The sequence below is a fragment of the Sminthopsis crassicaudata genome, chromosome 1 (assembly GCF_048593235.1).
Source record: "Sminthopsis crassicaudata isolate SCR6 chromosome 1, ASM4859323v1, whole genome shotgun sequence".
Classification (NCBI taxonomy): domain Eukaryota; kingdom Metazoa; phylum Chordata; class Mammalia; order Dasyuromorphia; family Dasyuridae; genus Sminthopsis; species Sminthopsis crassicaudata.
Genome location: NC_133617.1, coordinates 394,619,799 through 394,641,553, shown reverse-complemented (window position 1 = coordinate 394,641,553; position 21,755 = coordinate 394,619,799). Strand labels below are relative to the sequence as shown.

The 21,755-nt window shown below is 50.5% G+C and overlaps 1 protein-coding gene across 4 annotated transcripts; it reads left to right on the top strand.

Annotated features, from left to right (window-relative positions):
- Positions 1-807: 807 nt before the first annotated feature.
- PRR35 (proline rich 35) lies at positions 808-20,912 on the top strand. Of its 4 annotated transcripts, XM_074279797.1 has the most exons (4): positions 4,003-4,198; positions 4,641-4,798; positions 15,024-16,621; positions 17,701-20,912. In XM_074279797.1, the coding sequence occupies exons 3-4, from the start codon at positions 15,075-15,077 to the stop codon at positions 18,464-18,466; spliced, it is 2,313 nt and encodes a 770-aa protein (XP_074135898.1). In that variant the 5' UTR covers positions 4,003-4,198; positions 4,641-4,798; positions 15,024-15,074; the 3' UTR covers positions 18,467-20,912. The 4 variants fall into 4 exon arrangements, with proteins under 4 accessions (XP_074135900.1, XP_074135898.1, XP_074135899.1 ...); XM_074279799.1 differs by lacking the exons at positions 4,003-4,198; positions 4,641-4,798 and adding an exon at positions 808-970; XM_074279798.1 differs by lacking the exons at positions 4,003-4,198; positions 4,641-4,798 and adding an exon at positions 9,826-10,288.
- The last annotated feature ends 843 nt before the right edge of the window (positions 20,913-21,755 follow it).

Sequence of the window (21,755 nt, the reverse complement as noted above, 5' to 3'; positions counted from 1 at the left end):
GTTCTAAGGTCTTTTCCAGTGCCGACATTCTATGCTCTACAATTCTAAGGATCCTTCCACTTCTAACATTCTAAGATCCCTTCCCCCTTCTGACATTCCATTTTAGGTTCCTGCACAGCTCTGATCTTTCACCATACGGTACATTCTTCCCCAGCCCCCCCCCCATGGGGACTGCCCCCATGCAAATGGACATACCTCATGACTGGGTTCAGTGCTTCAGTTCTTTCCATGTGCCCTTGTCTGAGCCATAAGTTCCCGAGAGGTGGACACGAGGACTAGATGGGTCTCTGGGCATCATTCGGGGCCCACGGGCACTTAGAGGCCAGGTGAGAGGAATCAGGCTGACGAGGAAAATTGAGGGAGGGGAGGAGAGGACGGGGGCTCTAGAAGCCACTGAGTCTCGAGCTCTGATGCTCGCCGGGTTCTTCGTTAACCCTCCGCGCCCCAATCCTCCGGCTGCTGCTGCGTGGGAAGGAGGCATCGAGCGAATTTCTTGCTCCAGCACCACATGAAAGGGGCAGCCAGGAGCCAGAGCCACACGGGAAGCTGGAACTGTGGCGGGAGAAGTTTGAGTGCGGGGCAGGTGCGAGTCCGGCGGGGTTTGGCGGGCGGGGTGGGTTTCGCGCCCGGTCTGAAGTTGGTGCGCTTCCCTCCCCCCGTGTGCCACCCGGCCCCTGGCTGGGAGCGAAGAAGCATGTGATGGCATCTTCCATATAGGGGCAGGCACGGCACCAGACCGCCCTGCGGAGGCCCTAAGGCCACACTCCCAGACAATATATACCTAGCGCTCAGCGCGGGCTGCTCCTCACTCGCTCGCTGGCGAGAAGCACGGAGCCTGGCAGAGCGCACGCAGCCGGAGCCCGAGCCCGAGCCCGAGCCCGAGCCGCCGCCCTGCCGAGCCACTTACGGACTGCCCGGGGGAAGGAGGGAGGGGCTCTGAGCCGGGAGGGCAGGCCCAGGGGGGACTCAGGTAAGACAAGACGGGCACCGGGCATGGGAGGGACGGCTGGCAGGCTGCGGGGGGACTGGAGGAGGGGGGCTTGGGCGCTGGAGGCCGGCATGGGACTGTGTGTGCATGAAAGTGCCCAAAGTGAGGGCAGTGGGGTTTGCCGCCCCATTCGTAGCTCCTCCACCGCGAGACGGGGAGAGGCAGGGGCTGAAGGTCCCTTGTCAAGGTTTTTCACCGTAAGAGCAGAGCATCCGATGGGCAGGTCCGGGAATCAGCCCCACTAGCAGTAGCAGGCAGCCCACTCTCTGAGGCAAGACCAGGGGCTAAGGAAGTTTGGAAGTCCTTCGGGCGCTGGGTGAGAAGTAGAGGAATCTGGCCAGGCAGGAAAAGGGAGGGTCTGCGTTTGTGTCTGAGTTTTTGTATTTGAATACATTCGTGCACGAATATATGTGTAGGTTTGCCTATGTATATGTAGTATATATTGTTAATTGTCTCTTAATTGTCTTGTTTGAATAAGGGGGTTGGGGGGAGCAGAACGGAAATAAGCAGTAACTCCCGGGCATGGCAGAAATATGTCATACAAACCCCCGACTTCTGTTCCTGGAAAGTGACTAGCCTTCCCCAACCCAGGGAACCCCCACACCTATCCAGCTTTGGAAAAGTTAGCTTAATTACTCGATGCCCCTCATAAAATCCATAAAAATGTGTGGGCTTTCAGGGATCAGAGTGACCTCTATCTCTCCCTCACCGGAGTACTGGAGGAAAGAGAGGACAGGGATGGCAAAAAGCTCCTCCCCATGCTTCAGTCCTTGACCAGGGCTTTTTGGCCCGCTGTTCCCCAGGGCACCCTCCGGGGCAGTGACTTCTGTCAATCTTCCTAGGTAGTGCGCTTGGAGATCCTTATCAAAGTAGGGCTTCAATAGGTCAGTCCCCAGATTTGCTCCTTAATTGAGGGTTGTTTTTTTTTAATCTTCCAGCTCTCAATTAGAATTACTTGCAACCCCCAAAACAGAGAATTTGAGATAACAGAAGTCAAGGTCTAAGAGTTATCTGCCTACCTGTCTGTTTGCTGTCTGTCTTTATAATCTTAAATCTTCTAAAGAAAGCCATTGTGGTTGCTGAATATTGGCAGTGTGCTGTAGTGAAATAATACTAAATATGAATAAATTTTATTTAGCACCTTAGGGTCCTCAAGTTCTTTTACATAGATTAATCATTTGAGAGTCTTAGATTAAGAGTCATGAGACCTCTCTAGATCCAGCTCTGCCTCTAATTCCCTCTAGACCTCAGTTTTTAGCCCTGTAAAATGGGGGTGGAGAAGGCAAGAGCAGTGTCCGCTAGAGAATCTCTAAGGTTTCTTCTAGGTCTGTCATTCAATGTTGTCAGGAGTGACAGGTGGGGGAAGGGAAGCTTGCTCAGCCAGCACAGGGCTTGGTTGAATCTATGATACTGACAAATGTAGTGGCAGAGGAGTGTCAGCCTTGGTGCTAAGATGAGCAAGGGGCTATTTCTCCCACCACCATCCCAACCCTCCCCACTCTATGTGGGGTGTCACTTGGACCATCACCTGAAAATGGTACCTGGGCTACCATCATTATGGAGTCCTTGCCTGACACCCGCAGAGCCAGCTGCCTGTGGGGTCTTTCCTACCCACCATTCCTGAGAACAGCTAGGCTATTCCCAGACCTGGGTCTGATTTTCTATCTCATTTACATGAGGAACGAAATCCTTTCCTTGGCATGGGTTTATGCACTGTATCTCATCTGATCTCAGCTCCCCCCTGCCAGCTACATCCTTTATGTCCTCCTCCCCACCACTTGCCAAGTGAGGGTCTCCTCAGAGATTTCTCCATTACTATGAATTAGTTATAACTGCCCTGGGTTGGGAATTCAGAGCTCTGGATTCTAGACCTCACCTTGCTCCTAACTTGCTTCCTTTTGGAGGAAGTCCTTCTTTGAGGCTCAGTTTCCTTCCATGTAAGATAAGGGCATTAAACTAAGTGATTTCAAAGGCTCCTGCATCTCTAATTGTGTCTGAGGCTCCCTTCACATCTTTCTCCATCTTTGAGTTGGGGTACAAAAAGCCATAGCCAGTTGAGGAGGGTGGAAGATGTTGGTGGATGACTTCCCAAATATAGGACTGTTCATCTGTTTACATTTTCACAGTTCATACCTGCAAGCTCCAATAACCTAGAAGATAGAATGGTATAATGGCCAGAACGCTGAATTTAGAATCACAAAGAGCTGTGTTCCAATACTGATAGAATTACACGACTCAGGACAAATCATAATCTTTCTGTGCCTTATTTCCTTAGTTTTAAAATGAGGATGGTTTCAATGGTCTCTAAAATTCCTTCTAGCTGTAGATCAATGGTCCTAACCCCATTCTTGAAATTGTCAGTCTTGGGGGAAATCACCTGGGCTACAATGGCCCAGCCCAGCAAAGGCCTCTTCTCTTTGGTTCCATCTTCCAGTTTCTCAAGGTTAGCTCCCTACCCCACCCCAGGTTAGAATGTAAGGAGCTTGGAGCATTTGTTTCCCAATCTAGCTCTAGCCCAAGTACTTCCCTCCTCCCTCTACCCTCCCAGCCTCCTGACTGTAAGTCCCACCTTACTGGAAAAAACAGCTGTCAATCACTGATTCAGCATCACCCCACCCCCACCTCTGGTAACCCTTCACTGGGAATCTCCATTCTCAAGGGCTAAGGGGATGAAAGAGGGGAAAGGAAAACAGACTGGAAAAGAGGAAGAAGAGAAGAATAGGGAGGGAGAAGTACTAGATGCAGGTGCTAAGGTTGCCTTTACAGAATCATCCTTCAGGCCCCTTGGACCTTCAAAGTCTTCCCTTCTTCTTCCCAAACTTACCCTGAAAACCTGTATTTTTTGAGTTTACTTCTCCTTTTCACTAGCCCCCTTTAGGTCTTCATCTCTTTCCCTGTTTCCAAAGCAGCATGTGAAGAAAGGCTCTGACATGTTGCGTCTTTGTTCATACATATAAAGAATTTTCACATGTGTGCATTCTGCCATGCACACCATAAAGCTGAAAGGGGATCCTAGAAAGCATTCAGTCCAACTCCATCATTTTATAGAGAAGATAACTGAGATCAAGAGAGAGTGAACCTGCCAGAAGTCACACAGCGAGCTCAATTCAATTCGGCAGATTTTTGATTAAAGTGTTTTTTTATGTGCAAGACACCAGACCTGGGATCCTGGTCTCCTGACTCCATGACATCAATGGGTGACCTGTTCAGGTATAGTAGGATGAGTATAAATATAGAGTGACATCCATGAAGCATGTGTTGGGGTAGCAGTGGGCAAGCATTTTGATTTCTGGGTACTTGTCAGTATTTGTGTTAAGGTGTACACACAAATATCTCTTTAACCCACCATGGAGATATGTGTGCTTGTACACCTGTTTTCTTGAGTACATGTATGTATATATGTGAGTGTGCTGGTGGTGGTGGGATGCCAGGCTAGCGATCATGGGGCAAACAAGCTGCTCTGCAGCTGAGCCAGACTCTGTCCTGAGGATCTTCTGGAGAAGAGTCCCAAAGGAAACCCCCAGCCCAAGTGAAGCTTTGAACTACTGATAGCAGTAGAGGCCAGTGGGTTACCTGGATATCACCAAATTCCAGCTCTCTCTCTCCCCCACTTCACAATACTATGCACCTCAAACATCTCTTCTCTCCTCAGGGGCAGCTAAAGAAAGATGTCATACTGACTCAGCTAGAAGCCCAGCTCCACTTTTTGTGAGAGATCCTCCCTTCCTCTGCTCAGATCTCCATCCACCTCACCTTCAGACAGACCCCAGCCTCTGCAGTCCCAGGCTAGACTCCAGGATCCTACCCCAGGTTGGTTCCTGTCTGTCTTTCTTTCCTCCCCAAGAATAGGCAGAGACCCCTCCCCTATTCAAGCCTGGGGTTATGGTGGGATGGAGAGGGAGAGGCGGCTGAGGGGGGCAGGAGGCATCAGGGCAGGCACAGCTGTGCCGCTGTGAGTTCCGCTTGATAGATGGTCTCTGTGCAGCCGCAGCCGTCGCCCCGACCCACATGAACATTTTTCATCCTCATCCCTCCTCAGGGGAGCCTGTCTGTTCCGAGAGAAGCTCACAGAACCCAAACATCGACTTCCAGGACAAGCTGAGAATTGCAGGCTAGGTCCCGAGATTTGTCCGAGGAGTGGCTGCATGCCTGAGCAATAGTGAAAGGGTTGACCCGCATCCCCTCTCTTTGAGCCCCCATTCTCTCACTCATCTTTCACAGAGCCTTCAATCCCTCCCTGAGCCCCTGGTCCTCTCAGGGAGCTTCCATCTCCTTCACTGAAACCACTGACCTTTCACTAAATCCCAATCTTTTCAAAGAAGCTTTGCTAAATCTCCAACCAACCCCTATCTTCTCACCGAGTCCCTATTTTTTTCTGAGTCCCCAGATCTCCTTATTAAATCCTATTTCTTTCTCTGACTCCCCATTCCCTTCTCTGAGCTCCCATTCCCTTTTGAACCTTCATTGCCTTCTTTGAGCCCCTCATCCCTTTTTGAACTTTCATTACTTTAGCCGATCTCCATCCCCGTTACTGATTGTTCTTCTCTCTGATCTCCCCCACCCCCATTCTCTTCCTTGTGTCCCAATTCCTCCACTGATCCTGCCTGGCTCACTCTCTCAGAGCTCTACATCCTCTGAGTTCCTCCTTACTGGCTCCATCCCCTTATTGACCACCCCATTTCCGAATCCCTTCCTGAACCCATCCTCCCTTTGGAACATTTTTTACTTTTTTAAGTGGCTCAATCCTACACAAAATTGGAATTAAGTCCATGTCCAGCATCACCACTCAGTGCACCTGTTACCACACTGGGAGTGCCCTTAGCTGTCACTGCCTATCTAAGATAGACCCAGAATCCCATAGAGCTAATGAAGTGCATAAGCAGAGCTCCTGGGGAGAAACTTTCCCAGTCTGTGCAGCCTCTGTCCCACTTGGCTATTATCCCTTTAACAAGCACCCAATCAGTCAGAAGGATCTAAATGAGAGCAGAGGTAATTGTCCTGGGTAGCTCCTGGTGGTTGTGGGTTTGAAGTATCCAGAGACCGGCTGGGGACTGACAGGGCCGCCCAGGTCTCGATGTCTCCTTGGGCTGGAGCCTTGCCCTTGGTTCCCCGTTTCCCCCCCAAAAAAAAAACTTCCCAAGGGACTTCAAGCTGGGGAAAGGACTCGTCTTCCCTTCTTCTGATTTCCCAATTGTTATCGGATCTGAGAGCGTCACCTGCTAAGCCCTCACCCAACACACAGGAATAGTATAAAAAGAAAGGGAAATAAGTGATCTGAATGTGACTTTGCATGTGTATAGCGCCTTTCCTACTATACCCTTGCTGTAGTGATAATTGTTTGGCATTAGCCGTTGTCTTGGACTATGTGGGCCTCTGTTCGGGTTTTTTTGGGGAAAGCTATCGTGTTTGTGCTTGTTATATAACATTAAGACCCTACATTGTATGAGGTTCTGGGTGACGGCTGTCTTGGAGGAAGCACATAACACACAGTCACACAGTCACAAGGAGCACATACAACAGACACCCACAATTCCAGGCACACATGCAGGCAGCAGCAGTAAGAGCAAATCCACACAGCCAGGGCTAAGATGGGGACAGTAGGAAACAGAGAGGACAGAGCCAAAATCTCAGTACTTGGTAGACAAAGCAGCTAAGATTCCTGCACTCTTCCTTCTCCTCCCCTCCCCCCCACCATGTCAGCTCCCCCTAGCTCTGGGCTGACCCTACTCAGGGACACGGGAGCCCCGCCCCCCCATCCCTGATCCCAGATGGAGCCCTGCTGCACAGGTGGCTGCTCCCACGGTGGCAGATTGGGGGCGAGGCCAGCCGCAGGGAGGCTAGGGGAGGAGAAAGGAGGAGCAGGGACCTTGGCCTCAACTCAGCCCCAAGATTCCATTCCCCACCCCCCATCGGTCCCCAACTGGCCCAGGGACCAACCGGGCTGACCGGACAGCATTATCCTCAGAACTGAGCCAGCTGGTAGAACATGGGCACCCCACTCTGCAGGCATTTCTTTCAAACTGCAGTCCTGCCAGTCTCCTCTATCCTCCTTTTTTCTCCTTAATCCCTTCTTCGATTCCCAGATTTTCTCCACAATTCCACTTTCTCCCCAGACTCCTTCTTCCTATTCTTTCAGCCCCTGACTGACTTTTTCTTTTTCCCGACCTTCTTCTCCCATCTCTAACCGATTTTCCCCTATTCTCTAACCCTTTCTTCTCGACGCTCCTCTCCTATTCCCAGATCTCTCTGGTTCCCTGATCCCCTCTTGTTCTTCTGCCGTGCCCGATCCCTTATCTTATTTCCATTCCTCATTCTCCCTCTATTCTTTGACCTATTGTTGATAGGCCTAACACTATCTCCCAGGATCTTCCACCAATCCTGGTCCTACCTCCCATTCCTTGGTCCCTTTTCAGTTCTCTTCTCCTCCAGCCCTCCTGTCTCAGCCTCCCTTGCTCCCCCCTCTCTGCTTCTCCTGAGCCATCTCCATTTTCTTCATCTCTGCCCAACTCCACTGAATGATTCATCCTTCAGCTGAGGACGGAAGGGCAAGAAAACCACATAGAAAAGATCACATGTCCACATAGGAATAGGCATATATGTAGATGTAAGAAAAAATAGCCGTAGCAGCACACATTCAGGCACTGGGGTATAGCACACACATAGCAAGAACACAGAAAGATGTCAGAAGCTTTGGAACCCGATCCCCTGATTTAAGAGATGATCCTAGATTAAAATCTGAGAGAGAAAATAGAAGACATACATTTCACCCCCTTCGTTTAATAAATGAGGGAACAGGTAGCAGAGGGTTGGAGAAGACCACCAAGAGTCTAATTCTCCCCCCAGACTGGAAGGTACTGCCTCCACATGGTGGTTCTTAGTTCCCCAGCAGAGGCAATTCATTCTTTTCTCTCTCTCTCTCTCTCTCTCTCTCTCTCTCTCTCTCTGTCTCTCTCTCTCTGTCTCTCTCTCTCTGTCTCTCTCTGTCTCTCTCTCTCTGTCTCTCTCTCTCTGTCTCTGTCTCTCTCTCTCTCTCTCTCTCTCTCTCTCTCTCTCTCTCTCTCTCTCTCTCTCTCTCTCTCTCTCTCTCTCTCTCTCTCTCTCTCTCTTTTTTCCCCCCTGTTTCCAGGTTTGGGAATAGATTGGCTGGGATTCACCTGCTCCCAATAGGACAAATGTCCCCTTTCTTTCTCTGCTCCTTTAGCCTCTGCCCTAAGGGTAGGCCAAGGAGCTGAGAGGGTCCAGAGTCTCATGCTATTAGCTACTGGAACCTCCTGGGAAGGCACCCAGTGAGAAATGAATGGTTTTCTTAAGAACTCAAAGCACTTTCTCAGCTTAGTCTTCTGGGTAGTTTTATATTTTACAAAAGGGGAAAGCCGAGGTCCAGAATAGGTCTCCTAGGCATTAGACCAGGCTCTTCCCCCATCCAGAAGCTGCCCCACCTCTGTTCTGTTCTCACAAGATTGTTGAGTCCCTCTGTCCAGTGAGTCTCAGGAGGAAAACAGCTAATACCGGGAATACCGGGGGCTGAGGCCAAGGAGGAGAGGTTTTCCCACCCCAAAATCCAGACAAGAGCAGTTTCTTCTGCTAGGGACAGAGGTTTGCTCCGGGGCAGGCCAGCCTCTGGTTTCTTGCTGGAAGCCCCAGATTGGGGTGGTTGCGGCAGGTATGGATATTTCCTATTGTGGTCCACTTTTCCCCTGAGGTCGCCGGCTCAGTGGGGAGAATTTTAAGGGGAACAGGGAGCAGTTCCACTCTGAGGGAGGAAGGAGGTGAGAAGGGGATGCAGGATTGCAGCGGACGCGATTTTCACACCCCTCCAACCTCCGACAACATCCCCTTGGACTCCAACCCCAAGAGCAGAGAGGCATGAGGCAGACACGGGAGGAACATCCTCCACCCCCATCAGCACCAGAGACACCTGCACATGCATGCAGCACTCCTGCCCCAGCCCCTTCCCAAGGAAAATAAGCAGGGAAGAAGCCGGGTGTCTGCAGGCTGCCCTCCCCCACTCATACATGGAGCACCCCTATGCAGTGCACACCCCTGTGGGCCGCTCCTTGTGCACAAGCACTAACCCCAGTCCTCCAGCCCGTTCCCAGGAGAGCCACGGGCCAAGAGTACAGGTGTAGAAGGCCGCCCTCCTCCGCCACTCTCACAGGCATGAATACACATGTATGCAGTGCACACACACACACATACCACACACACACATACCACACACACACCACACACACACACACACACACACACTCACACACACATCACACACACACACCTCACACACACACACTCACACACATACTCACACTCACACACATCACACACACACCTCACACACACACACTCACACACATACTCACACTCACACACATCACACACACACACCTCACACACACACACATACCACACACACACCACACACACACACACCTCACACACATACACATCACACACATACTCACACTCACACACATCACACACACACTCACACACACCACACACACCTCACACACACACCACACACACACATCACACACACCACACACACACACCACACACCTCACACACATATACATCACACACACATTCACACTCACACACACCACACACACATACACACCACACACACACACACCACACACACACTCATACACACTCACACAACACAATACACACACCACACACCACAACACACAACACACACACACACACCACACCACACATACACCACACACCACACACACACTCACACACACCCTTCCAAACCAGCCTCTCACTAAGCACATTCTGCTCCGCCCCAGCTGGTTTTGCTCGGAGCCTGCTCCGTCTGTGCCCGTTCTGGGACTGAACCGCTTTTGGCAAGCGGAGCTTCTGTCTCCCCGGTCTGCCCCCCTTCCTTCCCTCCCCCTCCCCAAACTCAGCCCTTCGAGGGACGCTGCAAATCAGAAAGCCGCCCCCAGGGCAAATCGGTACAAATGAGAGAGCGCCAGCCAGCCAGCGAGAGAGCGAGCGAGCCAAGAGGAGAGCGGGCGCGGGGAAGGGGGGCGCGGGCGGCAGCCCCAGCCTCTGTTCTCGAGTTTGATGTGTCCCTGCTCAGCGGCCGGCCGGCCCGCCAGGCGGGGGCCTTGGGGAGGGAGAAGCGCTGCCCTGGGCGCCAGGCTGCCGGGGGCGCCCGGAAGGCCCTCCAGGCCGGGGAGGGCGCCGAGGTCAGGAGGGGAGCCCCCCACGGCTCCCCCGCCCGCCCCCCATCTCCAGGGTCCCCGCACAGGAGGTGGGCTCGAGCAGGCGGTTCCGGGGAACGTGAGTCCTGAAATTTTTATTGTTTCTAGAGGCTCGAAGTTAAAAGGAGCCCGGCGAGGGAGGAAGCTTTGATTTTTCTCTCTCCGGGTCCTGGCCCAGGTGGACTAAAGAAGTGGGGCAAAGTTAGCAGGAGAAGGAAACGCTCCACGAGCTAGCTGTCCAGGCCGGGGAGGCGACGAAAAGTGCTTCCCCCCCCGGATCGCCCCCTCCTTTCTAAGATGCCCTCTCCCGTAGAGAGGAGCAGTCCCACGGAGTGAGGGACTGCAGGAATGGGGATTGGCGAGGGGGAGGGGGGCCGGCCGGGAGCTCGTGCTTCCCTTCTCTCATTCCCCCGCTTGGCAAATGAAGCCTGTGGACTAGCGGGCGCCTGGCACACGCTCCAGGCAGTGGGAGCTCCGCGGGAGGCCCCGAGTCCCCAGCGGAGGTGGACAGTGCTTCCGTTGCCCCGATCCCTGGTGCACTCCGGCGGGCAGCTTTCTGCGGGGAGCCTGTGGCCGGATGGCAGCACTTGGAGATGGGAGGGGTCAGATGGGGTCTTTCTGCTCGGCTTTATGCCCTGGCATTGTGTCCAATTGTTTTAGCTGGCTATTTGCTCATTCAGTTCTGTGTCTCCGGGGGGGAAAAGGCTCTGGCAGGGAATGGGGAGAGATGGGGATGCCGTGCTGGATGGGCCGGGTTGATCCCATGATAAAAGGGCTCGTTGCCCCGTGGGCCGGCAGGTCTCCGTCCAGTTCATCCAGACCAGCTAGTCTCGAAGCGTGTGCATAGGAGGCTCGTTGGGGAAAGGGCAGCTCGGAGACCTCGGTGGCAGGTAACTCACCCTGGGAGTAAAATTTGTTGGCAAGAGAGCTCCTCCTTTCCTCTGTGGGAGCAGTACCGAGCAGGGAACTTTGCCTAGGTCCGTGGTAGTGTAGGGAACTATCTGTGAGGAGCTTCCTTTTACAAAGCTAAGTTACAGTTTCTGTAATCTTAGAATTGCCGTAGTCAATGTGACTTGTCCAGAGTCCCACCGTGTGTCTCAAAGACAGGATTTAAAGGCACCTGCCCTTGATGCCCACATTACTATCCCCTCTGCTGGGGCTGACTTTAAGTATTAATCCATGCTTATTGTACTGTGAAGACTGACCTTGAAGTCACTGAAGTTTAGAACAGGGACTGTAACTTGAGTCTCTCTAGTAACTAGACCCAAGTTTTTTCCTTAGTTCCAGAAGTGACCAGAAGGATAGTATTCCACATCCAAGAGCCCCAGTGCTCAACGGTCTCCATTTTGTCTTCAAACTTGAATCCTGATTTTGCCTCTTACCTCTATGACCTTGAATGAATCCCTTCTCTTGCCCATAAGTCCCTCAGGGAGAATGAAGGGGCAGGACTAGGTGACCCTTAAGGATAAGATTCTATAAATTGAACTATCAGGCAGGGACCAGGATCTGTTCTGGGGAGGCAAGGCAACAAGAACAAAGAGGCAACTCAGAAGTTCCTGCCAGGTCTGCCAGGGTTTGGGCTCCGCCCCTGCCCCAAAGCCAGGGCTGGTGGAGACGATTCCTAGACCTCAGAGTGGTAGAAAGAATCCAAATTTAGAGATCTGAAGACCTAGGCTGGAATGTCCATTCTGCTATTACCTCCCTTTGTGACCCAGAAATCACTTCTTCTTTCAGGGCCTCAGGTCCTTCATCTGTTCAATGAGGGAGCTAGATGGTTTCTAATGTCTTTCATGGCTCCTTCTGGTTCTATCATCTTCCTTCCAGCTTCCCCTACCACAAGTCCTTCAGGCCTAAAGGTGGTAAATATTTAACAGACAGTTGGGGGGATGGGGAGAGAAAGGCCGGGAAAGAGACTGTATATACAAGACACTTTTAAGTTTAATCTGCAACATTCACATTTCTTCCATTACTTTCTTAAGTTCAATCAACAAAACAATGAATCAAGCCTTGATTTGTAGCACTTCCAGAAGACTTGATAACATGCTCCAGACATAGAAGCTCACCCCTGAAAGTTTCTCCCAAGGCTATAGGCCAGTCAGTCTATCCCTGCATACCAGGATCCCTGACAGTGACAAGAATTAAGGGTCCAATACTGTCCCGGTCCTAGTATCTCTGCTATGACCTTTTTCCAATTCCAGGCACTTAGCATTATTTAAGCTTTAGTTTTTTTCCTTGGGGTGGTTTTCACTAGTAATCCCAGTAGTTATTTACATGGAAGTCTTAGAAGGATGGACCTCCCTACTTTACATTGAAGAACTCAGTTTTCTCATCTGAATAATGGAAAGGTTAACGGGACACATGCTCTTTCTCCTTCTCCTGCCAATTATACTACCATCCCCTGTGCCAAAGAAGATTATAGGGTAGAACAGACCCAGAGTTGTGACCCAGGGTGCCCTGCCCCTGGGGTAGGATGGCTCAACCAAAGAACACACACACATCTATATACATAGATATAATATATTTATATATACTTTGTCAAGTATGGTATATACATATATATGTTTACACATACAAAAGACCTTCCTAACCACTCACTCGGGGCCAAAACTTTGATTCTGTTCTATCCCACAGCTTTCTGGGATAGAAGGGAGTAAAATGTAGTTGGCAGGAGAGAGAGACATAGTTTGTGCTACTGTAACCCTCCCATTCCAGATGAGAAAACTGAGGCTCCATATTTAACCAGTCTTATCCAATATCACCTAGGTTTCCCATAATCTTCCAAACCAGACAGGGTGCTTGGAAATTTAAGAGGTCTTCCCCTAAGTGGTGAGGCTGAACGTGAGTCACAGCTGTTGGGAGCAAATGTATACTCTCAGGTGTAGGGACAGGACTAATAAAGTTAGACAAGGTCCCAAGGGGCTGGAACAAACCTATGCTTCAAGCTGTACTGGGTTTTCCCTCCCCAGAGGCATAAAAGTCCCTCCGGAGAAGCAACTGAGACAGCCTGGATTAAAGGCAAGAGGGGAAAAGGGAGGAAATGCAGTCATAGAGGTAACAGGACAAAGAACATTCCCACAGCAAATTTGACTTGGGAACATTATATGTGATTTTAAATAAGTGGTTTTCTCTGTGAAATTTATGTGTGTTTCTTCACTAATAGATGTGTACATCTATGAGTTTGCCTGCATCTATGTGTATTTGCAAGTGTCTTGGTAAATATACTTATGTGTATATGAATGTGTCTGTGTGTTCTGGGATCACACAGTGAATGTGTCTGTGTATGCCCCTACCTTCTGATACTCCTCCCTTTGTCCTGAGTCTGGACCATTGCATTTCCCTCTCAGTTCCTACTCCATCTTTGTCTCTGTCTCTTATACATTCTCCCAAATTTCAGTCCCTCTTTCTTTTTTTTTTTAAATTTTACTATTTTGCTTTTCTAATTACATATATAGTTTTCAACATTCATTTTTATAAGATTTTTTGAGTTCCACATTTTTTTCTCCTTCTTTTATGTCCTCCCTCCCCAAGAGAGCAAGCAATCCAATATAGGTTAATACATGTACAATCATTTTAAACATATTTTCATATTAATCATGTTGTGAAAGAAAAATCTGAACAAAAGGGAAACATTGAAAAAAAAAAGCAAACAAACAAAAAAAGGTGAAAATAGTGTGTTCAAAGAACTCTGTAGTTCTCTCTGGATGCAAATGGCATTTTTCTATTTCAAGTTTATTGGAATAATCTTGGATCTCCAGGTCCTCTTTCTTAGTGTCTCTGTCTCTGTCCTCCTTCCCTCCCCTATCCACATCTGTCTCTGTCTCTATTCCATTCTCCACCTTGACTCTCCTCCATTCCCCATGAGAAAGGGTAGTTCAGCACCGTGGAGCAAGCCAGCAGAGATAGGGAGGGAGTTACTTGTGTCTGGCCACCCTCACTCTCAGGATCCCTCCAAGGAACTGGAGATGTTTAGCCTGGAGAAGAGAGGAGTTAGCAGGGACATGATAGCTGTCTGCAAGTATTTGAAGAGCTGTCATTGAAGGAGGGATTAGACTTGTGCTGCCTGGCCCCTGAGGGCAGGACTAGATGCAATGGGTGGAAGATATGGGGAGGAAGCTTTCAGCTCAGTATAATGAATTCTTTAATAATCTAAGCTGTATGACAATAGGCTGAGCTGTTTTATTAGGTAGTGAGCTCCCTCCCTCTCCAAGTGTTCAATCAGAAATAAAAGGTTTTTTTTCTACAAAGTGAGATATTGGACTGAATCCTCTCCAAGATCCCTTCTGAGCTTCTATGGTTTGCTGATTCCTAGGGCCTACTCCCATTACCTGGCTCAAAACAGAGACAGAGAGACAGAAACAGAGATAGAGATACAGAGAGAGACCTAGTAATATAAACATAGAGTTAAGAAGATAGAAACATAAAGAGAAATATTAACAAACAGAACAACAAAGAGAAAGTAATGGAGACAGAGAAAAACTGATAAAATGAAAGAGATAGAGGAGCACAGACAAGAACACAGTCCCAGAGAGAGACAAAAATGGATGGAGGTAAAACAGACACAAATAGAAAGACAGCAACCTGCAAAGACAGAGACAGGAGAGAGAGGCAGGAACCCACAAAGACATGAAACAGGGAAAGATAGAACGCCTATAGGCCATTTTCTTGGAAAGACGAGAGAAAAGGAAAAAGGCAGCTGAGGTTTGAGTCCTAAGACACGGACCAAGGGCCACTGAGAAAAGTCTGCTGTTCTTGGGGCTGGGGGCAGCGTGCCAAGCAGCCAGCAGGGCTTGACCCCAGCTCTCTGTCACACACAGGTGGGCCCATGATCTCCGGGGAGGCCTCTTAGAGCTGTGCTGCCCGCTGCCATGTCCAAGGAGGTGGGGAGCTGCCGTCTGGGCGCCTCCTACAAGCCCAAGGAGAGGAAGCCCAAAAAACCGCACTACATTCCCAGGCCTTGGGGCAAGCCGTACAACTACAAGTGTTTCCAGTGCCCCTTCACCTGCATGGAGAAATCCCACCTGTACAACCACATGAAGTACAGCCTCTGCAAGAACTCCCTGTCCCTGCTCATTGACTCCTCCGACTGGGCTTACAAGAAAGGTCATCTCCTCCAGCCTGAGCTGCGGCTCTTCCCCACCTCCGAGGGGCCCCGAGGCCCGCCCAAGGGAGACCCTTCTGACCCAGCCCCACCTAAGCGGCCAAAACCAGGGCCCAGGCCAGGAAACAGCTCCCCAGCAGATCCGGGGCCACCCGGTGAGGATGGGGGAGCTTTCCCCGAGGACGACGATGATGAGGAAGTAGCAGGGGGACTTTTGAGGGCCATGGATCCCAGTGAAGGCCGGAAGGCTGGGGCCTCAGCTGAAGCCGATGTGGGAGCCCTCCTCTTCGGGTTCAAAGACAAGATCAGGGAGCCAGAGCCTGACTTTATTATCACTGATGTCTTTTCCCTCCGGAATGCTGGGGGCAGAGGCCGGGAGCCGCCCTCCCCAGAGGCTGATCCCAAGCCAAAGACGGGAAGGGCACCTAAGAAATCCCTGAGCACCGGTGGGCTCCTCATGGAGCAGTGGCGGCTGGTGGCTGGAGGCCAGAAGAGCCGAGCCAGCGTCGATCTGGCCCCAGTGGGCACGGAGGGCAGTGGAATCATCCCTTGCTATCCCCCTCCAGCTTATAGCGAATATCAGGAGGCCCAAGGCCTGAACCTGTCCCTTTTGGGCATAAACTACCCCCTAAGCCCTGGGCTCTTCTCCTACCTGGGACCCACACTCACTGCTGGTGCTGCTGCCACTCATGCCCCCATAACTCAGATGCCCTTTTTGGCATCAGCTGCTCAGCTCTTGCCCCCGCCAGCTGCTGCAGCTGCCACCACTGCACCCTTCCAGACTCTCCAAGGCCCCGAACGCTCAGCCTTCCTCCCACGGTTCTACTACCCGCTGCTGTTTGAACACGCCCTGGGAACCCCCAGTGGGAAAGCCTCCGATGCTCCCCCTGCCCCAGCAAACCTTGCCCTCCCAGGCAAGACACCGGGAGAGATGCCCACAGCCCTAGGGCTCCTCAAGGTGCCTATGTCCAAAGCAGTGTCGTCCTGGCCCCGCTCCCATAGGGACCCCGGCCAGGAGGTCGAGCTCAAAGCAGGGCCTCTGGGAACTAAGGAGGAAGAGGAGGAAGAAGAGAAGGAAGGCAGGTGCCAAAGTTTCCAGAAGGAGGGTACTGGACCAAGCAGAACACCGACATCAGAGATCTATCGGAGCTTGCTGGGGAGCAGTTCCAGGAAGGCCCAGGGGACTCTGGCCAGCCCCGCCGCTGCTGTGAGCACTCTGAAAAGGAAGTCCTTTTTGGGGGGTGGGCTTGACTTCCCGAAGGATCCCACAGGTGTGGACAGCCTCCCCCTGGGGAAGTTTGACTACCAGAGGAGGTGAGTGGGGAGAGGTACTGGTCAGAAGGTGGGGCCCTCCATGGAGCACTGTGGGACAGCTGGTTCTCGGGGTTGGATCTCTGGCAACCCTACATAATCCCCAGGGCTTCCCCACCCCCAGTATAGCGTGGGGGCTCTTCTGTGTCAGGGACAGTGCCTGAGGGGCCTCTGGCCTCTGCTAGTCTGGGGAAGGGACAGTTTCACAGCGGAAGGAGTACCAGATCTAAGATGCCAAAGGTGGGGGGTACCTGGAGTCAGGTAGACTCAGCTTCCTGAATTCAGCCCTGGCCTAAGACCCCTACTGGCTGTGTGACTTTGGATAAGTCAGATAACCCTGTTTGCCTCGGTTTCCTTATCTGTCAAATGAGCTGGAAAAGAAAATGACAAGCTGCTCTGTGTCCTTGCTAAGAAAACCCCAAATGTAGTCACAGAGAGTGAGTCATAACTGGGGAAAAACAACTGAGCAACCACAGAGAATGGTTTCTGGGGGCCTCTTAAAAACCGAAGCCCATCCTCTGTACTTTTTAAAGACAGACTGGAGCCGCAGAGCAGAGGGGATTTACTCAACGCCTTCTTAGGAAGGGACCGGCATCATCCAAGCTTCACTGCTGCCAGCCCCCTATCCCACTGCCCCGGCCAGCTTTACTGTTTCTGTACCCACCAGTCCCCAGGGCAGGGCACAGTTCTGGGCTTCTCTCTGAATCTAGCTGCTCCTATCCCTCACCCACCTCCATCCCAGGGCCTGCAGCCTGCCCCCACTTCCCAGGTACACAGGCCCTTAGAAGTTAGGGGTGTGGGGAGGTTTTGACTGGCATGGATTCGAGAGCTAAAAAGGACCACAATCACCTTGGCCCTTATTCACAACCCCTTTCCTTCTCATCAGGAAAGAAAGAGGACAAAGATTATTGCAGGAGACCTGAGTTCTATTCCCAGACCTTCCACTTATCCATTGTGTAATCTTAAGCAAATCATTTCTGCTCTTGGGGTCTCAGTTTACTCATCTGTATAATGGGGGTGGGTGGATGAACTAGATACCTAAGCTCTCTCCCAACACTGTTCTGTGGTTCTTCCCTCTGCAGTGTGCCAGCTGCTACACCCCTGCTCTCATGGCCCAAGGACTCTGATACTGTTGGTTCTGAGGCTACTTCTCCCACTCTCCAGGCCCTGGATGGACCTCCTAGCAAACACCTGCAGGAGTACAGGCCAGTGAGCCCGGGCCCAATCGGAGAGGACCTGTCCAAAGCCCTGGGAGACTACGAGAAAGTGGAGAGACGGCTGGGTCAGCTGGCTACCACGGGTGGTCCCACTCAGGGGCCGCTTCGGGAGCAGCTGGGAAAGATACGCCGGGAGCTTTACCATATTCATCAGGTCCTGGAGAAGGCAACCAGGCCTCCCGAGGGGCCCCTTGACCTGTCTGTGAAGAGAGTGCCGGACAAAGGGCCTTCCCCTACTGAGCTGGAGCTGGAGGAGGGTGGCTGGGAGGAGAGTGGGTTGGAAACCACCAAGACACCCTTGGATCTGCTGCTACTGCAGCTGAGCCAGCCAGAAGGGAGACAAGGATCCTCAGAGTCTCCTGGGGTACCCATTACAGTTCTACCCCCAACACTGGCCACAGAGCCCTTCTATGGCCATACCACAAAATGTGAAGCAGACTCCAGTGTCTTACTGGGTGCTGATGGGAGAGCTCCTGGGGGGTCTGGATCTACTCCTGGGGGGCCCCAGCTCCTGGCTTCTGAGGAAGGGCCTCTGGGTGGTTGGGGTGGGGGACCCCGAAGTGGGTTAGGAGTCTTTCCTGGAGATCCAGAAGCCACATGTCTCCACAGTCCTGAGAACACTGAAGTCTGACCTGGTCTTCCCACTCCCTCATCCTCCAAACCACCTTGTACTTATGTTTCCTGCCCAAGTTCCCTGTCCCAATCCCAGAAAATGAGCCATCTCAATCAGGGAAATTCCCCAGTGGGTACCAAAGCCCCTGATTTTTCCCTCCTGGGACTATGAGTCAGGGAGGGGATAAAAACAGAATCCCTGGGGAGGAGGAAACAACTATGTCCCTCACGAACCAAAGACTCAGTGTTTTATCGGGACTGGACTGGTTCTGCCCTCTCTACCATGAGTCCCCAGGAGAAAGGACTCTGGCAGAAGCCTCTCCCTCCTTCCAGAAAGATCAAGTCCTTTTGGGCATTGCCCTCTGGAGAATCCTACTCTAGATGTACACCCCAGCCACAATCACTTCCTTTGGTTCTCAGTCCAGTGGTCTTTCTAGAGCCCCCAAGCCCAAATTACGAGGGCTTTGGACACTGCCCTAACCATACCCTTGCCCCCAAACTGCCAAACCTTCCCAAGCTGGTCTTTCTTCTCTATGGCGGTTCCCAGCTTCGGTCCCTTAGCATCATTGATGGGATGTCATCGGTGATGGTTAGATTTCCTCACCTTGCTCACTTTACCCTTCTGTGTCCCAGAACCTCCTCTCTCTCTCCACTGGCCTTGCCTGCTTTCTCCTGTATCTTCCTCCAGTCTACCTTTCCCCTTGCCCTCACATATCTGCTCCTCTATCAGGCTGAGTCAAGCCAAAGCACCCTCTCTCTAGATACTGTCTCTGCTACCTCCTCCCTGTCTAGGGCTCTGGAAAAGTCAACGCCCCTTCCCTTAAGACTGGTAGGAGGGCTTTGCTGTATGAGAAATCTGGTGCTATTGTAGACTTAGAATGAGTTTGATAAATAGCTCCCCATATAAGGGACCTAGGGAAAAAAGGGGATAGCTTACTAAATCCAATCTCAGCTGAAGGTTGTCTTCCACTCTCTTTTCTACTGTTCTCTGCCTTATTCCCTTTCTACCCAGTCTAAAGCAGCTCCATAGCCTAATCTCTTGATTAATCCTGGCCAACCCTGGATCCCATCCCTAGAATCCAAAAATTGTAGGATTAAGGGATGGAAGGGACCTGCTATCCATGGGTGCGCCCTAAAAACAAATGTCAGCTTCTTTCTAAGGGAATGCTTGGAAAGCAGAGATCTAATCTTAAATCCAGGAAGACCAGAGTGCAAGTCTTACTTGACATATCTCAATGCCTCAGGAAGCTCTCTAAAACCAGAAATATTGCAGAGAAGGTATGAACCCAGATTGGTAGAGGAAATTTCCTTATTTGGGAGAACCTTGTACTCATGAAATTAATTCCAGGTCCAGTCCCTCTCCTTATCCTTTATTAAGATTAGACTTTAAGGAAAAGAGTACAGAGTACAGAGATCTGAGAAATTTAGAGATCTTGTATTCTACCCTAGAAGCAGGAACTTTTTCCTCCCTAGTCCCCTTCCCAACTGGTACGGCCCCTTTGCCCCAGAACAAAGACTGCACATTGGTGACTAGACCAGCTATTTATTAATGGTGAGAGGGAACAAATCAATTAACCTTTTGGCTGATACTATCCACCTGTAAAACAAAGAGACTGGATTAGATGAATGTTGGTCCCTTCTAGTTCTAAATTCTGTGATCTTTCCTTATCTTCCCCCCAACTTCTGGAGCCCCACTTCAAATCTTTATAAGTCCAGCTTATAAAGGCACTATCCAGAACCATACTAGCTCACCACCCCCACTAGGGAAATGTTTACTGAGTTCATGAAGAAATTTCATATACAGTTCTATATAATCAGATCTGCACATAAGCTACACCAAATGTAGTCTAAGAGAAGAATTCCCCCTACTCGCCCCCATCTGGTTGAAGGAAGATGGTATCCCCTTTTAGAGGCCAGGAGAAGGGTCCCTAGAGAAATGAAGGCTGAGGTGTGGTGAGAACTCTTCTCAAATCTTGTCTCAAGCAGGCTCTGTCTGCCTAAGGTTGCCTGAGAAAGTTACCCAAGCCTTCCCCCACTCAGGTGGACTGAGACTGACCTCAAGTCATACCTGCCCCTCTTGATGCCCTCCGGGGAAAAGTCCCTCCATGGGCAAGGGAACTATGTGGTCTTTGGCACTGGCACAAAGGGAGAGGACTGACCTGAGGACTTTTGCCATACATCAGAATTCCTAGATGGAGATTTATCTCCCTTCACCCTCCTGCAACTGGTATGATGGCTCCCCTCCCTCTGTTCCTCTCAGAAAGGGGACAACTTCTTGGATATCCTATACTGTGCATGGATGGAAGGACAATCACTTCCTGGATTCTTAGTGATTATTCATTTCTGGGGAAATGGGAAGAGGGCAGAGGAAATAATGGGGGTGGCAGGGGTTGGGGGACTGCACAGTCACCTTTATTTATTGTTCACAATTTTGCAAGTATAAAAATATAAACCACCTTCCTGCCCAAGTGGGCTCTGGGAGTTCTTTATTATTCAGACTGCTTCTCTTTTTCTAGATTATTCCCCAAATAGGTAATATCAAAAGCCCACAGATAATTCAAAAGCACCTTATCCTCAAAACAGGTAATATAAAAAAGGATCATCAAAACCAGAAACAAACTATGGCAGGTTACCAAATGGCAGGTAACAGCAGGAAGGGATAATAAAAGTACACAGATAATTTTTTAAAATTAGAAATATCAAAAATTGGAAGGAATAGATAATTCAGAACCACTGAGAGTCCTGAAAGTGGACATTCTAAAGGAACACACACTTCTTACAAAATTAAATAATCCATAGTCCCTACCCTGACCCACAGTGTTGTAATCCACAAAGCATCCCTTAATCCTTCCCCAGCAGAATTTGGAATGTAGCTGATTGCAAGGTGTTTAGATGTGGTTCCTGATCACCGTTCCCCATCCCTTCCCAGCTCATGTGAATTTACAAGAAACATTTTTAGGGACAGGGACAATTGACCTAGAAGGGAGGATTGCGTACTGTGAAAGAATAGGAGTTTAAGGACCTTCCTTTGAATCCTAGCTTTGCTACTTACTACTTAAGTGACTGTGGAAATATTTTTCTCCTTTCTGGGTCTCATTTTTCTATGTAAAAGGTGAGGTTGAACTGGACACTCTCTGAGGTTGCCTCCATCTCTACATTGTACAATTTTATAAGAATTTCTCAAGGTAGTGTGTATTTATGGAAGTCCTACTTCAAGGTCAAAATCTTTCCTTTGCATTAATGTATACGTCAATCTTCTGGGTGAGGGAGGGCTGAGATGAACAATTCTAAGAAGCCCCATCTCCGTG

Bases quoted from the DNA above. Each gene is read 5' to 3' on its own strand.
- PRR35 (XM_074279799.1), top strand. From the start codon at position 15,075: ATGTCCAAGGAGGTGGGGAGCTGCCGTCTGGGCGCCTCCTACAAGCCC. The intron at 16,622-17,700 runs GTGAGTGGGGAG...TTCCCTCTGCAG, and splicing joins AAGTTTGACTACCAGAGGAG to TGTGCCAGCTGCTACACCCC.